Below are 21,472 nucleotides of genomic sequence, written 5' to 3' on the forward strand. Positions count from 1 at the left end.
TGGTAATCATTAACAGCCAAACAATTCTTTCTTGGTGCTTGCACATGACTGTTTCAGGCTGGTAGTACCATAGAGCCAGGCCAGAGGCTATGATGTGTACAATGGGATATGCAGTGAGCAGAACTGAGTTTCACTGGCAGATACATCTCACACTGAGTGCTCTGATACATAGGTTGATCATGGATACAAACTCTTCCCCCTCGTATACAAAAGTTGGATGTGTGATTTGGCAATATGCAATTTACTGTAAGATTAAATACATCCAAGAGTGAGTTGAGTAGCTTCAATTGATTAAAATGTGGTTTGTTGCACAGGGCTAGAGGCATGAGGGTACGAATGTTATTGTAAAAACACTTGCCACACCTGCAGCCTCTAGAATGATAAAGGTAAGAGATGCATTGGGAACAGCACCAACTGAAAGTTTTCCTCAAAGTCACTCACCATCCTGACTTGGAACAATATTGAGGTTCCTTCATTGTCACTGGATCTCCCTTCCTCAGGGCACTGTGGGTGTACCTACACCATATGGACTGCAGCGGTTCAAGAAGGCAGCTCACCACCACCACCTTCTCAAGAGTAATTCGGGATGGGCAATAAACGCTAGCCTAGCCAGCAATGTCCACATTTCATAAAATGAACATTAAAAAAACAATCGACTGTACTTTTATCAAATTTCTCTCTATTATACAGTAATGAGACAGGATTCTCTATTTCTGAGACTAAGAGTTGACGCCAATGCAGAATTCGTGGACTTTCACGACAACAAGGCACCACACCTGGACCGATTCAGCTATTTTTAACGGCACCGGTGCCACGTGGACCATAATCGATCCCATTGAAAAATGATTTGGGAATCTGCCAGGTCCATGATTGACACTCAGGAGGCTGACAAGCTGCAGCCGCATATACACATTCTAATCCTGACACACACTCATCCCAGCCAACAGGATGGCACTGTTTGTGCTGGAGCACGCCCATACAGTTGATGGGTCGGCTGGGGCCAGAGGACACCTAGGTGGGTGGCCAACGGGACACCCCTATGACCCGTGGCCTGAAGTCCACAGAGGGCTGTTAACAGTGTGTGCAGCTGAATGGCTGCCTTTCTAGCTGCAGCAATGGTATTCGGTGTCTGTCCATCCTGACCCCACAGCACTCCTCCTGGCTGCCCTCTGCTACTACCCCGGCCCTGTCAGAAGTCCCCCGGCCAGCAGCACAACTGGGAGCAGACTATGGTGATGTTTGACACTTTCCATACCTTCTCTCTCTCCCTCAGAAGCCACAATGCTGGTTTCATAATTAAGTTGAGTTGATGTACTTTGGACACAATTTCATATGTGGGGAAAGTACTGGTATAAAGACAGCTTCGACAATTGTGATGTTTTGACTTCAGTTTTAAAATTAATTCTTGGAAAACAGCCATTACAGCAAGGCAGTATTTATTGGCAATCCTGAGTTGCTCTTGAGAAAGTGATGCTGGGTCTCTTTTTTAATCACATGTGCCCAGCCACTGTCACTTTATACTTTTCTGAAAATGCTATTTCTTTTAGACTTTTCTGAGTAACAAGGCATCCTTGGATTATGAATGGGCACCCATGTACCTGCTCACGATAATGATCAATGGATATAATCCGCCCAGTCACTTTGAACAGCTCCAGCTCTTAGTTCAAGATGTCGCAGATGAGCAGTGTGGTGTACAGTTCCAGACTCCAGGAGGTAAGTGATTCTGTTCTCATCTTTTGTCTTCCTGTGAGTTTAGTGCACAGCAGGCCAAGGAATGTTAGTGCTGTGGTTTTGGGCTCTGGATCCAGGCCCATTAGGGGCTGGTTTTGGATTCTGGGTCCAGGCCTATTGTGGGATGGTTTTGGATTCCGGATCCAGGCTCATTAGGGACCGGTTTTGAGCTCTGGATCCAGGCCCATTAGGTGCTGGTTTTGGCTCTAATTCCAGCCCCATTAGGGATTGGTTTTGGATTCCGAATCCAGTCCCATTCGGGACTGGTTTTGAGCTCTGAGTCGAAGCCCATTAGGGACTGGTTTTGGATTCCGAATGCAGACCCATTAGGGGCTGGTTATGGGCTCTGGGTCCAGACCCATTAGGGACCGGTTTTGGGCTCTGGGTCCAGGCCCATTAGGGGCTGGTTGTGGGCTCTGAATCCAGGCCCATTACGGGCTGGTTTGGGGCTCTGGGTCCAGGCCCATTACGGGCTAGTTTGGGTTTTGGTTCCAGGCCCATTAGGGGCTGGTTTTGGGATCTGGTTCCAGTCCCATAAGGGACTAGTTTTGGGATTTGGGTCCAGGCCCATTAAAGACTGGTTTTGGGCTCTGGGTCTATGCAGACGAGGCACTGGGGGGGACAGGGGGGACAGGTGTGGGGGGGGGGGGGGGGGACTGAGAGAATACCAAGACACTGAAGTTTTTGCTACACTCCAACTTTTACTCTTCGTGACATAATTTCCTTGAATATTTTGACCTTACGCAGGAGCCACAGCTCGTGTTGAAGAGACAGCCGCACCTCTTTCCCAGATCTATACCATTGTCTCAGCACCATCACCTGCACAGAATTTTATCGTAAGTATTCTTTTTATGGCCCCTAGGGCAGCTGTGTGATTGGGTGATTCTTCCTTAAACTCTACTGAGGGTCAAATATTTGAGTTGGTTGTCCCTGACTGTGTGAGATGCTGACTCACAGAGATGGGTCCCAGCTGTTGTGGTTGGGAAGCTGCACTGTCCCTTATTAACTGGCCAAAATATTCAAAGGGTTTATTTGACGGAGCCTTAGCTTGTTGGGAATGTTGTTGGACTAGGAAACCGAAGCCCAGTCTACTGCTATGGGGACATGAGTTAAAATCTCGCATGGAATCTGGGGCCATTTAAATTCAATTAATGAATGGGGCCTCACGGTAGCATGGTGGTTAGCATCAATGCTTCACAGCTCCAGGGTCCCAGGTTCGATTCCCGGCTGGGTCACTGTCTGTGTGGAGTCTGCACGTCCTCCCCCTGTGTGCGTGGGTTTCGTCCGGGTGCTCCGGTTTCCTCCCACAGTCCAAAGATGTGCGGGTTAGGTGGATTGGCCATGCTAAATTGCCCGTAGTGTAAGGTTAATGGGGGGATTGTTGGGTTACGGGTATACGGGTTACGTGGGTTTAAGTAGGGTGATCATTGCTCGGCACAACATCGAGGGCCGAAGGGCCTGTTCTGTGCTGTACTGTTCTATGAATCAGGAATGAAAAAGTTAGTTCAGTAATGGTGAATGTGAAACTACCAGAGTGTTGTGAGAATCCATCTGATTCACTGATGTCTGTCAGTGGGAAATATGCAATCCTTATTCAATTTGACTGGCATATGACTGCAGACCCATAGCAATGTAGTTGACTGTTTATGTCTCTCGGAATAGTCGAGCAATCTCTCAGTTGGACCAAAGTGCTACAGGAAAACCAAATAAGCATAAAACTGGGCTGACCACCTGGCTTCAACCTAGGCACCAGAAATGACAAAGAGCGAAATCTCCCCCGTTTACCTTATTACGTCCTCCTCACTAACATCTGGGGACTTGGGTCAAAATTGGGAGAACTGTCCTAGAAACTGGACAGGCAACAGCCTGACGTAGTCAACCACATACCCACATACCTTGCAGCTAAATTGCATTATGGCACCATAAGTAGCTGCAATAAAGATCGCCACCAAGGAGAACAGCCACCCTTTGGATATAGAAATAGATACAGGGACTGCTGTCTCAAACAAACAAACAAACTGGAAAATTCTTTCGGGACCCAGTACCTGGGCCGAAAGGATACTAAGGCACAGCTGGTGATGTATACTGGAGAACATTTAACAGATCTTTGGACAACAATAATCCTGGTTACTCATAGACAACAATCAGCTCAACTGCCACTGGTTGTGGTGCAGGTGCCCAGACCCAGTGTTCTGGGCTGCGACTGGTTACAGAGACTCCACCTAGATTGGCAACAGATGTTTTGGGTGGTACAGGCAGTTTGCATGAGGTCCTGGGGAAATGCCCGGACATCTTCCAAGATGGCTTAGGGAAGATAAAGAGAGCCATGGCTAAAATTTACGTGGACCTGGAGGCCCAACTCAAGTATTTCAGGGCCCAACCATTTCTATATGCCCTGCTGATACTCGCTGTATTGCAGTCTTCAGAAAGTGGTGCAGCTTGCAATGAACACCTTTGCTCTCACTGTAAGGGTTCTACTTAGGCCACTTCCTCCCAATCAAGGTAAAGCAATAATGCATTAAAAGGAAGCTAATTGTCCCATCTAATCCAGCCTGGCTCTGTGTGGACCAGTCCAGTCAGTCTCATTCTCCCACTCTATCCTCATAACCCTGCAAGTTTATTTCCTTCAAGCACTGGTCCATTTTACTTTTGGAATCATGAATTATTTCCATTTCTACCATTCTTAAAGGCAGCAAGTTCCAGGTCATTACCGCATACTGATTATCAGATGTTCTCCCTCACATCCCCCTGTCTCCTTTGCCTTAAATCTGTGTCCCTTAGTCATAGTACTGTCAACTACTGGGCACTTAACCCGCCAGTGACAGGCCTTCGCTGGGGATCAAGGACCCCAGGTGTGGATGTCCACCCACCTACAGCTGTAGAACAATCATTGCTCGCCAGTGTCACTGGGGAGGGGTACTACAATCATCAAAGGCCTAGTATTTCCATGGCCTCGGGCACTGGTGAGTGATGGTGTGAGGGGGACCACAGGGTGATGGTCAAGTGGGGGTGGAGAACGATTCAGCACAGATCAAAGTGGGTGGCTGCCAGTGGGCTCACGCCATTCCTAATACTGGGTCCTTCAATCTAGCACTGAGCGCCTAACAATGCGACGGCTTTCTGCAGGGGGGTCCCCCGCTGGCTGCAGCTTTAAATGGTGACGGGATGGGAAGCTGTCCATGAGACCTTTCTGTCACAGACTTAATTCTGAGAAGTGTCAATAAGGCTTTGCGGTCCCGTTGTAATGATATCATGGTTGTGTTGTAATTCACTGACTGACCACTAGGAGTCTCATTAGTATATAAGTGAATGTTCAAGTCAGGTGACCTCAGACTTAGAGAGCTGGGAGGGAGGTTACCTGTGCATGTTCATACTGTTATTTGTCTGTTGTTTTGTATATATTTTACCCACAGTTAATGTTAATAACTTGTTCATAGCATCAGCTGCAAGTGTTCTTGTAATATAAATCAGGCCATCCGACAAGAACATTACATCCGTGATCCTCCCAATGAATTAAATGTCCTGACCAGAAAACATGCCATGGTGAAGGGCAATAAATTCCATCTCAAGGTGCTAATGAGAGTGAGAACTTGGGGATTATTCACCCAGTCCAATTCGCGGACACTGGTGCTGGTGTTGAAGCTGGACAAGACCGTCCGCTTGTGCGACGACTGGAAAATGACGGTCAACGAGGCCTCCTGTTTGGAGGGGTACCCCATGCCACACAAATTTGGCTGGGGCCATTTTTTCCCAAAGCTGAACATGAGCCATGCGTGCCTCCAGCTGGAGCTGGACACAGCGTCCAGAAAATGTGCAACCATTAACACCCACAGGGTATTATATGAGTACAGCAGGCTTCCATTTGGAATATCATCATGTACCATTTTCCAGCGTGTTATGGAAAGCATTCTTCAAGATCCGTCCAGGGTGGCTGTTTACCTGGTTGACGTGTTGATTACAGGAGCCTCCAAGAAGGAACAACTAAATAACCTAGAAGAAATCCTCTGCCGATTCTCGGCAGTAACTGCCTGAAAAGAGGCAAATGTATCTACCAGCTTGGAGAGAAGGATTTACCTGGGATACCTCTAAGTGCACTCATAGAGAAGCAATAGAAATGGAAATGGAAATGGAAGGTGTCACAAGCTTAAGCCAGGATCCAGGGATGGGCATTGTTGTTGGCAGGGCATGAATATGTATCGCCGAGGCACACATATTGCGGATGTCCTTAGCCAGCTCCCAATTCCTCCCGTTCCCATCAGTCACAGATGACGTTGTGTGGATACTAAATTTTATGGACACATTGCCTGTCACTGCCACAACAAATTCATGTGTGGAGTCAAAAGGACCCTACGTTGACAAAATTGCACCACGTCATCTTACATGGCGGTCTCCAGGGAAACATCCTGAAGAACTGTGATTACTCGCAACAAAGCAACAGGAGCTTAGCACAAAGGACGGTATCCTCCTGTGGGGAGCCTGGGTGGTAGTCCAGAGGCGGTATCCTCCTGTGGGGAGCCTGGATGGTAGTCCAGAGGCGGTATCCTCCTGTGGGGAGCCTGGATGGTAGTCCAGAGACGGTATCCTCCTGTGGGGAGCCTGGGTGGTAGTCCAGAGGCGGTATCCTCCTGTGGGGAGCCTGGATGGTAGTCCAGAGGCAGTATCCTCCTGTGGGGAGTCTGGGTTCCTGTGGGGAGCCTGGGAGGATACCAGAGACGGTATCCTCCTGTGGGGAGTCTGGGTTCCTGTGGGGAGCCTGGGAGGATACCAGAGACGGTATCCTCCTGTGGGGAGCCTGGGTGGTAGTCCAGAGGCGGTATCCTCCTGTGGGGAGCCTGGGTGGTAGTCCAGAGGTGGTATCCTCCTGTGGGGAGCCTGGGTGGTAGTCCAGAGGCGGTATCCTCCTGTGGGGAGCCTGGGTGGTAGTCCAGAGGTGGTATCCTCCTGTGGGGAGCCTGGGTGGTAGTCCAGAGGTGGTATCCTCCTGTGGGGAGCCTGGGTGGTAGTCCAGAGGAGGTATCCTCCTGTGGGGGGCCTGGATGGTAGTCCAGAGGCGGTATCCTCCTGTGGGGAGCCTGGGTTCCTGTGGGGAGCCTGAGAGGATATCAGAGGCGGTATCCTCCTGTGGGGAGCCTGGGTGGTAGTCCAGAGATGGTATCCTCCTGTGGGGAGTCTGGGTTCCTGTGGGGAGCCTGGGTGGTAGTCCAGAGGTGGTATCCTCCTGTGGGGAGCCTGGGTGGTAGTCCAGAGGCAGTATCCTCCTGTGGGGAGCCTGGGTGGTAGTCCAGAGACGGTATCCTCCTGTGGGGAGTCTGGGTTCCTGTGGGGAGCCTGGGTGGTAGTCCAGAGGCAGTATCCTCCTGTGGGGAGCCTGGGTGGTAGTCCAGAGGCAGTATCCTCCTGTGGGGAGCCTGGATAGTAATCCAGAGGCGGTATCCTCCTGTGGGGAGCCTGGGAGGATATCAGAGGTGGTATCCTCCTGTGGGGAGCCTGGGTGGTAGTCCAGAGGCGGTATCCTCCTGTGGGGAGCCTGGGTGGTAGTCCAGAGGCGGTATCCTCCTGTGGGGAGCCTGGGTGGTAGTCCAGAGGCGGTATCCTCCTGTGGGGAGCCTGGGTGGTAGTCCAGAGGCGGTATCCTCCTGTGGGGAGCCTGGGAGGATATCAGAGGTGGTATCCTCCTGTGGGGAGCCTGGGTGGTAGTTCAGAGACGATATCCTCCTGTGGGGAGCCTGGATGGTAGTCCAGAGGCGGTATCCTCCTGTGGGGAGCCTGGATGGTAGTCCAGAGGCAGTATCCTCCTGTGGGGAGTCTGGGTTCCTGTGGGGAGCCTGGGAGGATACCAGAGGTGGTATCCTCCTGTGGGGAGCCTGGGTGGTAGTCCAGAGGCGGTATCCTCCTGTGGGGAGCCTGGGAGGATACCAGAGGTGGTATCCTCCTGTGGGGAGCCTGGGTGGTAGTCCAGAGGAGGTATCCTCCTGTGGGGAGTCTGGGTTCCTGTGGGGAGCCTGGGCGGTAGTCCAGAGGAGGTATCCTCCTGTGGGGAGCCTGGGTGGTAGTCCAGAGGAGGTATCCTCCTGTGGGGAGTCTGGGTTCCTGTGGGGAGCCTGGGCGGTAGTCCAGAGGAGGTATCCTCCTGTGGGGAGCCTGGGTGGTAGTCCAGAGGCAAGGCTGAAAAACCATTTTGCAGGACTTGCACAATGGACATCTCGGCGTTTCCAAAATGAGGACGCTTGCCATGTGGTGGAAAGGGTCCGATGGCGATATTGAGAAGTTGGTGCAGCAGTGTGCGGCATGCCAAGAACATCAAAAGCTCCCACCCTCAGCCTCGCTCCACCGTGGGGGTGGCCAGGGTGCCCTTTGGTGCATTTACACGCTGACTTTACTGGGCCTTTCCTGGGGTCAAAGTTTCTGCTGTTAATCAATGTCCATTCAAAGTGGATAGAGGTATACCGGTTGCCATCCATCACTTTGAGAGCCATAATAGGGAAGCTACGCCAATCATTCAGCATTCACAGTATTCCAAAGGTTCTTGTCACTGCTGTTTGTACCCCCTTCACAAGTGAGGAATTTCTCAGGTTTATGCAGATGATGGATTAAAACACATTCAGACTGCTCGATATATAATAATCTTCATTAGTGCCACAAGTAGGCTTACATTAACATTGCAATAAAGTTACTGTAAAAAAATCCCCTAGTCACCACACTCCGGCACCTGTTTGGGTACACTGTGCTGTAGGCCACATTGCACCCTTTCTTTTCGTTAGAAGCAAATTTCTGTTTAAATCACCTTCTCGGGTCTCCTGAAACTTTTATAGTGCGAGTGCATTAGAGAGAGAGAGAGAGAGAGAGAATGCAAGTGAGAGAGAGGGGGAGAAAGTGCACGTGAGAGGGAGAAAGTGCGAGTGAGAGGGAGGGGGTTGAAAAGTGCGAGGGAGAGGGTGGGAAAGTGTGAGTGTTAGAGGGAGAGGGTGGGAAAGTGTGAGTGTGAGAGGGAGAAAATGCGAGTGTGAGGGAGGGGGTGGAAAAGTGCGAGGGAGAGGGTGGGAAAGTGTGAGTGTGAGGGAGAAAGTGCAAGTGTGAGAGGGAGAAAATGCGAGTGAGAGGGTGGGAAAGTGTGAGTGTGAGAGGGAGAAAGTGCGAGTATGAGAGGGAGAAAGTGCGAGTGAAAGGGTGGGAAAGTGTGAGTGTGAGAGGGAGAAAGTGTGAGAGGGAGAAAATGCGAGTGAGAGACAGAGAAAGTGAGAGTGTGAGAGGGAGAAGGTGGGAAAGTGTGAGTGTGAGAGGGAGAAAATGCGAGTGAGAGGGAGAAAATGTGAGTGAGAGGGAGGGGGTGGAAAAGTGCGAGGAAGAGGGTGGGAAAGTGTGAGTGTGAGAGGGAGAAAGTGCGAGTGTGAGAGGGAGAAAATGCGAGTGAGAGACAGAGAAAGTATAAGTGAGAGAGAGTGCAAGTGAAGAGAGAGAGTGAAAGTGCGAGTGACAAAGAGAGAGAACATCGTGAGAGAGAGAGAGGGAAAGTGCGAGTGACAAAGAGAGAGAACGTCATGAGAGAGAGCGGGAAAGTGCAAGTGAGAGAGAGGGGGAGAAAGTGCGAGTGACAAAGAGGGGCAGAAAGTGCATGTGAGAGAGAGAAAGTGCGTGTGAGAGAGAGAAAGTGCAAGTGAGAGAGAGGGGGTGGAAAGTGCAAATGAGAGGGAGAAAGTGAGAGGGAGAGGGGTGAAAGTGTGAGTGTGAGAGGGAGAAAGTGCGAGTGTGAGAGGGAGAAAGTGTGAAAGAGAGAGAGCGAGAAAACTGTGAGGGAGAGTATGACTGAATAAGTGGATGGGGCGGTTGTGAGTCTGCTTACCTGCCTGGCTGTCCTAATCGCTCCCCCCCCCCCCCACCCCCAACACCAATTTTCAACTCCCCCAACCACCGATAGGCCCTCAGGAACACTCCTTCATCCCTCGCTCCAGCTGATAGGGTCCCCCCATGGGCCCGAACCCTGGCAGAGCCAATCTGACACCTAGGCACCCTGGCAGTGCCAGCATTGAACCCTGCCAGTGCCCTGTCAGCCAGGTAATGCCACTTAGGCACCCTGACAATGCCAGAGTAGCACTGCCAGGGTGCCCGGGTCCCAGAGGGAGTGTCAAGGTGCCACCCTGTCTTGTCCGTAACCACCCAGGGGTCTCAAAGGCTGGGAGGCCTCCCCAGGTGCCATTATGACTGGTCCATGCTTATGGAAACCTAACTAAACGGCGCCCTCATTTTGATTATTGGAAATCTCGCAAGAGACCTCTTGGGAAATTCAATTTCCTCGTCCTGATACTATGAGGCCATTAAGTCACACCCCTTATCTTTCTGAAATGTTCTCATGAAGATAATATGTAAATGTGGCATCTTGAGTGAAAAGGTTGGACAAGCCTGATCAAGACAATATGCTTTTTCATTCTTCCTGCCAAAATGGAGAATTAAACATTTGCACATATTACACTCCATTTGCCAGACCTTTGTGCACTCTCTTCACATATCTTTGTCCTTTCGTAGGTTTCTTTTATCCTCTTCACAATTGACTTCCCTAAATATCTTCGTGTCATCAGAAAATTTAGCAACCATCTCTTCAGTCTCTTCATCCGAGTCATTGATATAAATAGTAAGAAGCTGAGGCCCCTGCACTGATCCTGTGGCATACCACTCATCACATCCTGCTAACCGGAAAAGATCCATTATGCCAGTGCTCTGTTTCCTGTTAGATAGCTAATCTTCTATCCATGTCAATATGTCCCCCCCCCCCCCCCCCCCCACCCTTACACCATCAGCTTTCAGTTTCCACAATAACCTTAGATTTGGCACCTTATCAAATGCCTTCTGGAACTCTTGGTACAGTACATCCACCGAGTCCCCTTTATTCACAACACATGGGACTCCTGTTCTCTGTTGATTATTCTTTTGTCTACTATGTACGTACTATGTACGTTCCCTTGGCCGCAGAAGAATACTTTTCACTGTATTTCAGTACATGTGACAATAAATGAAATCAAATCCAATCCTTCAAAAACCTCCAATAAATTAGGTAATCATGATTTCCCTTTCACAAAACCATATTATCTCTGCCTGACTGCCTTGAATTTTTCCAAGTGCCCTGCTATAAAGGCTTGTAACATTTTCCCTGTGACAGCTGTTTTGTCAAATGGTTGATAGTTTCCTGCTTTCTGTCTCCCTCCCTTTTTGAATAAAGGAGTTACATTTGCTGTCTTCCAATCAGTTGCTGAATCTAGGGAATTTTGGAAAATTAAATCCAATGATTCAAGTACCTCATTAACCACTTCCTCCAAGACCCGAGAGTGAAGTCTATCTGGATCAGGGGATTGGTAAACCCGCAGACTCAACAATTTACTCAATATCACTTCCCTGGCAATTGTAATTTTCCTGACTTCCTCCCTCCCTTCCACTTCCTCATTTACAGCTATTTCTGGGATGTTACTTCTGTCCTCTACAGTGGACAGATACAAAATAACTGTTTAATTGATATTCTTTATATTCTAACCTGCCACCAATCATTGCAAAATTGTATGCTTTTTCTTTCAGTTTGATACTGTCTATAAATCTTTCAGTTAAACACGGATGGTGGGACTTCCAGTATCAATTGGAATATATCCATTCTGTGTACTGTGAAATATTCCTTTAAATGTTTGTCAAAACATTTCTTTTTTAAAAAGATCATGGGTTGGCTTCTCCGACCCCCCCGCCGGGTCGGAGAATCGCCGGGAAGGGGGGGGGGGGGGGGGGGGGGGTTGAATCCCTATCGCCGGCCCCACCCCCCCCGCGATTCTCCGGGCCGCGATGGGCCAAAGTCCCGCTACTGTAATGCCGGTCCCGCTGGTGTGAATCAAAACACCTCCCTTACCACCGGGACTCGCGGGCAGGCTCCGGGGTCCTGGGTGGGGGGGCGATTTGGCCCCGGGGGGGTGCTTCCATGGTGGCTTGGCCCGCGATCGGGGTCCACCAATCAGCGGGTGGGCCTGTGCCATGGGGGCACTCTTTTCCTTCCGCGTTGGCCATAGCCTTCACAATGGCGGAGCCAGAAGGGACCCCTCCCCTGCGTATGCGCGGGGATGACATCAGCAGCCGTTAACGCTCCGGCTGGCGTGGCGCCAAAGGCCTTTCCCACCGGCCGGCGGGGCGCCAACCACTCCGGCACGGGCCCAGCCCCTCAAGGTTAGGGCTTGGCCCTTAAAGGTGCGGATCTCTCTGCACCTTTGGGGCGGCCCAACGCCGGAGTGGTTCACGCCACTCCATCCCGCCGGGACCCCCCACCCCGCCGGGTAGGAGAAAATCCAGCCCCATATATGGGATATGGGCTTCACAAGCTAGGCCAGCATTTATTGCCCATCTCTAATTGCCCTTGAGAAGGTGGTGGTGAGCTGCCTTCTTGGACTGCTGCAGTCCCTTGAGGTGTACGTACACCCACTGTGCTGTTAGAGATTGTTATTCCAGGATTTTGACCCAGTGATAGTGAAGGAATGGCAATATATTTCCAAGTAAGGATGCTGAGTGACTCGTTGATGTTCCCAGGTATCTGCTGCCCTTGTCCTTCTAGATGGTGGTGGTCATGGGTTTGGAAGGTGCTGCCTCAGGAGCTTTGGTGAGTTCCTGAGTGCATCTTGTAGATGGTACACATGGCTGCTATTGTGCATCGGCGGTGAAGGGAGTGAATGTTTGTGAAAAGGGTAGCAATCAAGCAGGCTGATTTGTCTTGGATGGTGTTGAGCTTCTTGAGTGTTGTTGAGCTGTGCTCATCCAGGCAAGTGGAGAGTATTCCATTACACTCCTGATTTATGCTTTGTAGATGGTGGATAGGCTTTGGGGAGTCAGGAGATGGGTTACTCACTGCAGAATTCCCAGAATCTGACCTGCTGTTGTCGCCACAGTATTTATATGGCTGGTCCCGTTCAGTTTCTGGGCAACTGGCCAGTGATGCTCATACCCTGGAAATTAATTTTTAAAAAGTGGTAACCATCAGGATGTAGAGAGTGGGAAGTTCAGCGATGCCATTGAATGTCAAGGGGCAATGGTTTGATTCTCTCTCGTTGGAGATGGTCATTGCCTGGAACTTGTGGGCATGAACTTGTCATTTGTCAGTCCTTGTCAGGTCTCTACAGACCTATCCCTTGACCCCCATTTACCAGTTCACTTTAGCACTCCGGTGCTAAAATAATTAGCCCTCAATAATTGTCCTTACCTAAGTTTCGAAGACTTGTCTTGGACGCACTCTTCTCGCCCTCAAACTGAATGTAAAATTCAATCATATTATGATCACTGCTACCTAAGGGTGCCTTCACTAGGAAGTTATCAATGAATCCTATCTCACTGCACAATACCAGGTCTACTATCTTCTGGTTGACTCCAGAACATGTTGTTCTAAGAAAATACCCTGGAAACATTTTATGAATTCCTCATCTGGGCTACCTCTGATTTCTCAAGCCTATATACAGATTAAAATCCCCCATGATTATCACCGTACTTTTCTGACCAGCTCCCATTATCTTTCTTTTATACTCTGTCCTGCCTTGCCATTACAATTAAGAATCCCGTACACCACTCCCACAAGTGACTTTGTGCCTTTATCATTTCTCAGAGGCACATCTATCACTCATTGTGGGGAGTACAGTGATTGGCCCCCCTCTCACTATCTCACATTCTTAGAGCTGGAATTTAATAACATTGTGGCACATTTTAAAATGGGTTCTAACAAGTGCATCTGTGAATTATTTCAGACTTGTTAGGGAACATGTTCCTCCAAACACAAACCCTAATTTAAAATGTCACTCAATTACATTCATCATCCTTCTTCCAAAAATCCAAATCTTAGCTGCACCTCTGGCAATAACAGGAGTTGCTTTTTGTCCACTAATTTTCAGAAGTGCATGTTAAAGTCTTATTAATTATATTTGTTCAATGAAAATTACATTGTAAAGGTTGTATAACAATTACATTGTTATGGCAATTGCATTGTTACCAGGCGATGGGTCTTGGTACCCCTATGTGTGGGGACATTTGATGCGTAGTCGGTGCCATGGGGACTAGGGTGTTTTGTACACCCCTTTAATCATACTTTGATGTGATGTTTTAAATTTCCTTTGTGATTTAATGTTATTTGATGCAGTATCCCTTTAAAGGGTTGCTCTTTTCATTTGTCCTTTAGTTGGTCTAATTTATTTTAATTAGTTCCACCCAAAATGGTATAAATGGGGACAGCTGGGACACTGAGGTGAGCAGGAACTGTGCTGTCTTGGAAATAAATTTGTTTTAAGGTAGAGGTTTGCTTTTTATATGTCCCTCAATATACAATAATAAGAATTAACCATGTGTTAACAACTAACCACTGTGATCTACATCTCAAAAGTTTAAACTGAGGTAGATTGTGGGGGCCTTCAATCACACACATCTTAGAATTCACTGTGCACAGGCTTCCAGTCAGAAGAACACCCCTTGACCATCGCCCTCTGCTTTCTGCCACTCAACCAATTCTGGATCCAAGTTGCCAAATTTCCTTGGATCCCATGGACTCTTACCTTTGATATCAGCCTCCCATGTGGCACCTTATCAAAAGCTTTGGTGAAATCCAAGTAGACTACATCAAATGCATTTTCCCTCATCTACACATCTGGTCTCCGATTGAATGCACTGTTACCTTGTGAAGCACTTACTGCTTGTCCATGTGTGTTCATCTCCTTGAACATTGCAGCTGCAAGTCCTCCTAAAGTAAAATCTGCCTCTGGCCTCCAAACATCAGCCAACTCCAACTTACCTGGAAGTACTTACATTGAAGCTCCCCAGGATCGGAATTTTACTTTCGTGACTCCAGAAAATAAAAGCAAAACACTGTGAATGCTGGAAATCTGAAACAAAAAGAGAAAAATCCTGGGAAAAACTCAGCAGGTCTGGCAGCATTTCAGCAGAGAGAAAACAGAGTTAGCCTTTCAAGTCTGTATGACTCTTCTTCAGAGTTAAAGAGAGGAAGAAATGTGATTATATACTGTGTTAGGATCCTGGATGAGAACCCAACTATTTGCAATTTGTAAAACTAAGAGGAAAGGATACTTCACCATAGTAGTGATAACACTGAGCAATAGGTATTGTTTGTGTTAAGACAAACTTTAATTAAAGACAGAATCAATCATCTCAGCCCAAAATAATAACTTTACACTTAACAGGTAAAACATTTCTTAAATAAAAGGAAAAACTTTAACTTACTACCTACACCTGCAACTAGATATATATATTCTAATTAAGCAAACCAATACAGTTCAAAGACCATAGAACATAGAACAGTACAGCACAGAACAGGCCCTTCGGCCCTCGATGTTGTGCCGAACAATGATCACCCCACTTAAACCCGCGTAACCCGTATACCCGTAACCCCGTAACCCAACAATCCCCCCATTAACCTTACACTACGGGCAATTTAGCATGGCCAATCCACCTAACCCGCACATCTTTGGACTGTGGGAGGAAACCGGAGCACCCGGAGGAAACCCACGCGCACACGGGGAGGACGTGCAGACTCCACACAGACAGTGACCCAGCCGGGAATCGAACCTGGGACCCTGGAGCTGTGAAGCATTGATGCTAACCACCATGCTACCGTGAGATCACTTATAAATAATGTTGACAATCAGGTTTAATTGCTTTTCTCTGGGCCGAGACCTTGGTTGGAACATTTTAGGAGCCAATTCAAAACACTTCTTCAACTTCAAATCCTATGGCAAACTACAGACCAGCCTGGCTCCTCCCCTCAATTACTTCAGAAGGCATTCTTTGATCTACTCCCACAAAGATGTCCCATGTTTATTCAGGACTAAACACCATCCCTCATAAATTATCAAAGTCCCAGGGATCCTGCAAAATCAAAGCAATGTCCAGTTGGCCATCTGTAAATAAGTAAATGGCTAAAATGTTTTGGATATTAAAAAAAAGATCAAGATGAAGGTGTCAGCAATAGTCGCACATGTTCACATGCACCGTGTCTGCCATTTTGCAATGTTTTTCCTATGGCATCAGCGGGCTGGATTAAAGATCCTAGTGGAAGCCGGATGTGGCCCATGGGCCATAGTTTGCTCGGGTCTGATCTACAGATGTACTATAACAACTTGCCAAGCCTCCTTCAACAACCAAACCCACTCCTCTATCACTCAGAAGGACAAGGACAGCAGGCACAGGGGATCACCGCCTTCCAGGCCAAACACTTTCCTGACTTGAAACAATATCACCTTTCCTTCACCCTCGCTGGGTCAAAATCCTGGATCACCCTTCCTAACAGCACTGTGGATGTACCTACTCCACATGGATTGCAGCGTCTCAAGGGCAGTTGGGGATGGACAATAAATGCTGGCCCAACCAGCAAGGCCCACATGCTGTAAAAATTAAAAAATTAAAATAGAAATTTCACAATAGGTTAATTGAAATCTTACTGCCATGTAAAGAGCAATTCAAATAAAACAAGTGATGGGAGAGCAGTCTTGTCAGAGAGAAAAGCTAAAATATGAAGGCGGGTTCTGCTGGTATATCAGTAATGTCACATCTAAACTGGCGGCCATGACTTAGTGCTGACAGTCCTAACTCTCAGGAAACCTGAGATAAAGCAATGTGTGTTATTGTCGGACCTAACTAGCCTGTATTCAATTGTTAAAGTTTAGAATGCTGCAGTTTAGATCATTTACTAACCTCACACCTTCTTGCTTACAGTATACAATCACTGAAGCTGTTCCTGCTTCTGCCAAAGACGAGTTCAGTGTGGATCAATCAGGCAGCATTAACGTTCCATTCAGTGGTTTCGGGCATCGGAATGATGAGAGGGTAAAGTGCATTTTGTCAAGGGTTTTCTACTCTTTGATTGGAAGGGGAACTGAAGCAGTTAATTGGTGGAATGGGTTCTGCACAGCATTGGCCAAAGAGCTGCAGGAGGCTGAGGCATTTTGAAGCTTGGATTCTGGGCATCCCCTGTCTCTGTGAAAGATTGCTGACAATCCTCTTTGAGAGAGTGCTGATCCAAGTGGAATTCCTGCTCCCTGTGTATGTTGGCTCCAGGGGTTCCTCGACAGAGTTCTGGATGTAGAGTCAAAAGGAATCCATGCTCTCTTAGTCGTCAAAACCAGGCAAGTGCGATCGTGAGAGAGGATTATTCAGGATCCTGCAGAGATAAAGGGTGGGATTCTCCATCGGCCGACGCCAAAATTGGGAAAAGTGATTGGACGGATAATTGGGTTCAAGGCGAATCGCAGTTCTCCAGTGCCCCGAATGCGTACCATAAGCGCCGTTTGCAGATCATTAGCAGGCCTGATCCGGTATTCCCCGGGGCCTCCATGATCCTCCACCTCCACTGGGGAGAATCCCCGACAGCGAGGTTCACTTGTGCTTTTAAAAATCAGGACACTGGTGCCGTGGCTGATGAGGGAGAGGAGGTAGAACATGGAGAGGTGCAACCATGGGCTGTCGGTCCTAACACTGGCCAGGTTGGCTGGGGTGGAGGGGTCTACCAGGGCTGAGGGGGTTTGGCAGTGTCACCAGCCGTATGGGTGCCCCCATCGCATGACCCCCACACCCCAGCCCCCATCCTCCACCCTACCACCCCTGCACCCGAGAGGACCCCATGGTGCTAGGCAGGGGTGTGGGGATGTGAGAGCGGTGGACACGTGGGAGCAGGGTGCACAGTGCCAACTGTGGGCACCGTATAGCCCTGTGGACCTGGTTGGGCACGGGGGTACGCACCATGCTAACATGTTGACCTTTCATCCCCTGCAGACAATGGATATTGGAATTCAAAAAGCAATGGTGGCCTTCCTGCTAGTTCCTGCAGCCCTGGAGGATGAACTGCGGTTGTACGAGCTGGAGCTGCTTGAGGAGGAGGAGCAAGTTGCAGCACCAGAGGAACAGGAGGCAGCTGGTGAGGTTGGAAAGCCGGCCGCGCAACAGGCTGGAGAGGTGCTTGAGGCCTCATGTGTACCGGCAGTGGCTGTTATTCGAGGATCTGACGGACCAGGCATGCTGTTGAAGACTCCGGCTGAGCAGGGGGATAGTGCGACATATCTGCTGGATTATGGCGCACCTGGTACCCACAGGGGTATGGGGGAGGACATCCACTCCCGGTGGCTTTCAAAGTGATGGACGCCCTGAACATCTACGTCACTGGATCCCTCCAGGCGCTGTCCGGAATCTCACAGAGCTTGCTGCACAGGCGCATTTGTACCGCCACAGAGGCCCGATATGCCCAATCGGCACAATACATCCATTTCAATGTGTAATGAGCCCACCAGGATGCCCGGGCAGCTCACCAGGATCACCAGCATCGCCAGGATGCCCCGGGTCCAGGGGGTGATCGGCGGGATGCATGTCGCCCTACGAGCACCTGTGGCTGTCTGGCCTCTCTATACAAACCAAAAGGAGTTCCACTAGATGAAAGTGCAGCTGGTGTGTGACAATCAGATGCACACCACGCACATCTGCGCCCAATACCCGGGCAGTGTGCTGCCTTCATCCTGGTGTACTCAATGGTTCCTGGCTTCTTCGAGGCAACCCCCCCTCCTGCCACCATTCCCCCCGGCTGAAGGGGTTTGCTCCTGGGCGATGGAGGTTATCCATTGTGGTCGTGGCCGATCACACCTATCTGGAGGCCACAGATCGACGGGGAGACCTGCTACAACAATGCCCATGCCGTAACGAGGGACGTGATCGAGCGGTGCTTCGGCCTCCTGAAGATGCAGTTTAGGTGCCTGGACCGCTTTGGAGGGGTCCTCAGTATAGTGCTGGGAGGGTGGCCTGCATCGTGGCCACAACATGGCGCAGCAGAGCGGAGGAGGAGGATGATCGTCAGTCCTCGTCCAACGAGGAGGATGCGGGGGAGTGTGAGGATGGGCATGACATGGCATCCAGGGAGGCACGAGAGGCCGCACAACATGTGTGGCAGGGCCAAAAGGCACGAGACGCACTAATTGGCTCCAGAGTCACTGACTGGGGTGGGGGGGGGGGACTGGCTAGGGTCACGGATACCGCATCCACACCTCCACACACTCCTTCCCCAGCCACCCACCCCGTCTGCAACCATCTGTGTGATACTTATGTGCCGCAGTATGGGGTGGGGGCCCTGGGTAGGCAGTAACAACGGGCCAGGCCCGCATCGGTTGACAACATCTGACTCCTGCCATTGTAGCACTTCCCACCATCCACCTGGATAATCCCGGCATGCGGACTGGCCATTCCATTACGCAGTCCCATTGATTCCCTGCTGTGGCGGAGGTGGGGGCGGAAGGGGCATGGGGGGGGGGGGGGGGGGCGAGGGCAGTGTGGTGGGTCACCGGAGCGGTGAGCACAGGCTGAACCGCAGTCCCTGGGCTAAGCCCTCCCCGAGCGTTCGCCCATTCCCCCCGCCTCTGCAGCCAGCCCAGACCAGCCCACCCCTCAGACCCTTTCGACAGAGCACCAAGACAGGTTATAACATTGTCCGCAGGTGAAAACATGTATACAGGTTCCCTAGCCCTGATTGCTACTCTGTACCCTGCGCCTCTGCCAACTTAACTGTTGTCTACTTTTCTGGCCTTACGAGCCCTAATGTCATGCCTAGATTGATCCCCAGATGGTACATCAGGAACGGAGGCGGCCTGCTGTGATTCCTGCCTTGTGACCTGGGCCCCCTTTGGCGGCTGCCTTTTGGGGCGGCAGGGCCTGGATGGGCCCAACTGCTGCTCAGGTGGCATGGTGTCATCCTCTTCTGCCCACTGACCATGTGATGCACCAGGGACAGGAGTGGGGAGGGAGTCCGAGGTGCTGCAGTGTTCTGGCACCACCCCTGCGGGAGTCAGTGGGACCCATCACATCCTCCTCCCACAGGGTGCCCGATGGCCTCTGGGCTACTCCATGCAACAAGGGTGCGAGCGGAGATATTCCTTGAGGTCTCCCCCCTGCCACCTGGCGCTACCAGTCCTGGAGGCCCGCTGATGTCTCGACCAGGGTCTGCATTCTTGCGGCCACAGAGCACAGGGACTGGGCCACCTCCATCTGGGTCTGCGCCATGTCGGCCAGCCTGGGCAATGCCTCTGACGCTCTCAGCCATGGCCCGCTGTGACTGGGCCACACTCAGGAGCATTGCTGCAATGTCCATGTGGACCTGGTACAGGGCTGCCCGTAATAGGGCAGCCCTGTGCTGGGCCTCGGCTAACTCCTGCACAGATTGCCCCATGCCTTGGACATGTTAACCCATGGCCGAAACCTTCATCCCCAAAAGCCTCCACCGCGGACGCCACCCGTGCGGTGTTGGTCTGGGTGACTCCTCCAACTGTACCTGTTCGCCCACAACCCCTCATGTAGTCCCTGGCTCTGTGACTGCATCTCCACTATAGATGGGACCCTCCGTTCCACAAGCCCGAAACCCATCTGGACGGCAGCTAGACCCTGGGGTTGGCCCGGCTCCGACCGTCCGCCCCCTCGGAGTTTCCACCTCCACCTGCTCTACTGGAGCACTTGTGTGGTGCCCACCAGATAGCGTCCCAGGGGCCTCTTCACTAAAGTGCCCAACCGAGGTTAATATCTCTGTGATGGTGGAGGGTGTTGGAGACAGCTGTGATGGTAAGCCAGTGTCATCCCTGCAGTGTCTCGGGATGCAGATCGATGGCTCCCATTGTCATCACTGCTCGGCACCTGGAATTCTGGCTGTGGCTGGGGAAGGGGGACAGCAGAAGGGCCCACCCCATCACCAGCTGCTTCTGCAAGACACAAGACAAGATGCATAATTGCATCACTGTCCCGGGGGGAGAGTGCGGATGGTGGGTGGGGGTTTCAGGGAGGAGGGAGAGGCGGTGTAGTGGTGCTGGTAATGGATAGGGGTAAAGGGGTGGTGTGGGTGTGCAGGTGGTGGTGGGTGTGAGGGTGATGTCGGAGTGGCGGTGAGGGGAGGGGTGACTCACGTACCACGGGGAACTGCAAATCCTCGCCCGATACCGACCTTCACCCCAGGGACTGCCTTTTCCTCGGGCCTGCTGACCACATCCAGTGCCCTCTGCTCTGCCACAGCGAGGAGCCTCACAGGTCCGGTAGCCCCCTTCAGTCCTCTCCCACTCCCGGCGGTTATGAGTGGAATTCTCCTGGGTGGGTGGGGATGGGTGCTGGGGAAGGGGCACAGAAAATGTACAGTATTAGACACTCTGCATGCAGCCCAAGGAGCGAGTAACTGGTGGCTTCAGTGGTCAGGGCACCCAGCCATGGCGGCCAGTATGAGTGCTGGCATGTGGAGGGTGGGGGTTTGGCTGTCCACTTGTGGGGGATGGGGGGAGAGTAGGTTTATGGGTATGTGGGACGGGGGTTTGTGCCAAGGGCAGAATGCTACCTACCCACCCTGGCCGCCCTGAGGAGGTGGTACAGTTTTATCTGGCACTGCTGGCCGATCCGGATGGTGTTGCCCACTGACGCTGAACACTTGTGCCACCTGCGCCCAGGCCCAGCAAACACCGGGGCTGGCAGCCTCCATTCCAGCCCAGACTACAGGGCTGCCTGCATCTCCTCAATGATATCTAGCAGGGTCTCCAGTTCCACGTCCGTGATCCCAGCCTTGGAGTTCGAGATTCCCTCTGATCCCAGCTCAATGAGAGATTCCCTCTGATCCCAGCTCCAGCTCAGTGAGAGATTCCCTCTGATCCCAGCTCCAGCTCAGTGAGAGATTCCCTCTGATCCCAGCTCCAGCTCAGTGGGAGATTCCCTCTGATCCCAGCTCCAACAA

General features: G+C 50.8%; 1 protein-coding gene across 1 annotated transcript in view; it reads left to right on the forward strand.

Annotated features, from left to right (window-relative positions):
- The window catches only part of LOC119973179 (cadherin-related family member 4-like), an 81,266-nt gene that overhangs the window by 30,890 nt on the left and 28,904 nt on the right, over window positions 1-21,472 (forward strand). The window contains exons 4-6 of the mRNA XM_038810824.1: window positions 1,548-1,713; window positions 2,479-2,567; window positions 16,453-16,563. Coding sequence (XP_038666752.1) covers window positions 1,548-1,713; window positions 2,479-2,567; window positions 16,453-16,563 — 366 coding nt within the window. The remainder of the gene's footprint in view (window positions 1-1,547; window positions 1,714-2,478; window positions 2,568-16,452; window positions 16,564-21,472) is intronic.

This window comes from Scyliorhinus canicula, chromosome 11 (assembly GCF_902713615.1).
Source record: "Scyliorhinus canicula chromosome 11, sScyCan1.1, whole genome shotgun sequence".
Lineage (NCBI taxonomy): Eukaryota > Metazoa > Chordata > Chondrichthyes > Carcharhiniformes > Scyliorhinidae > Scyliorhinus > Scyliorhinus canicula.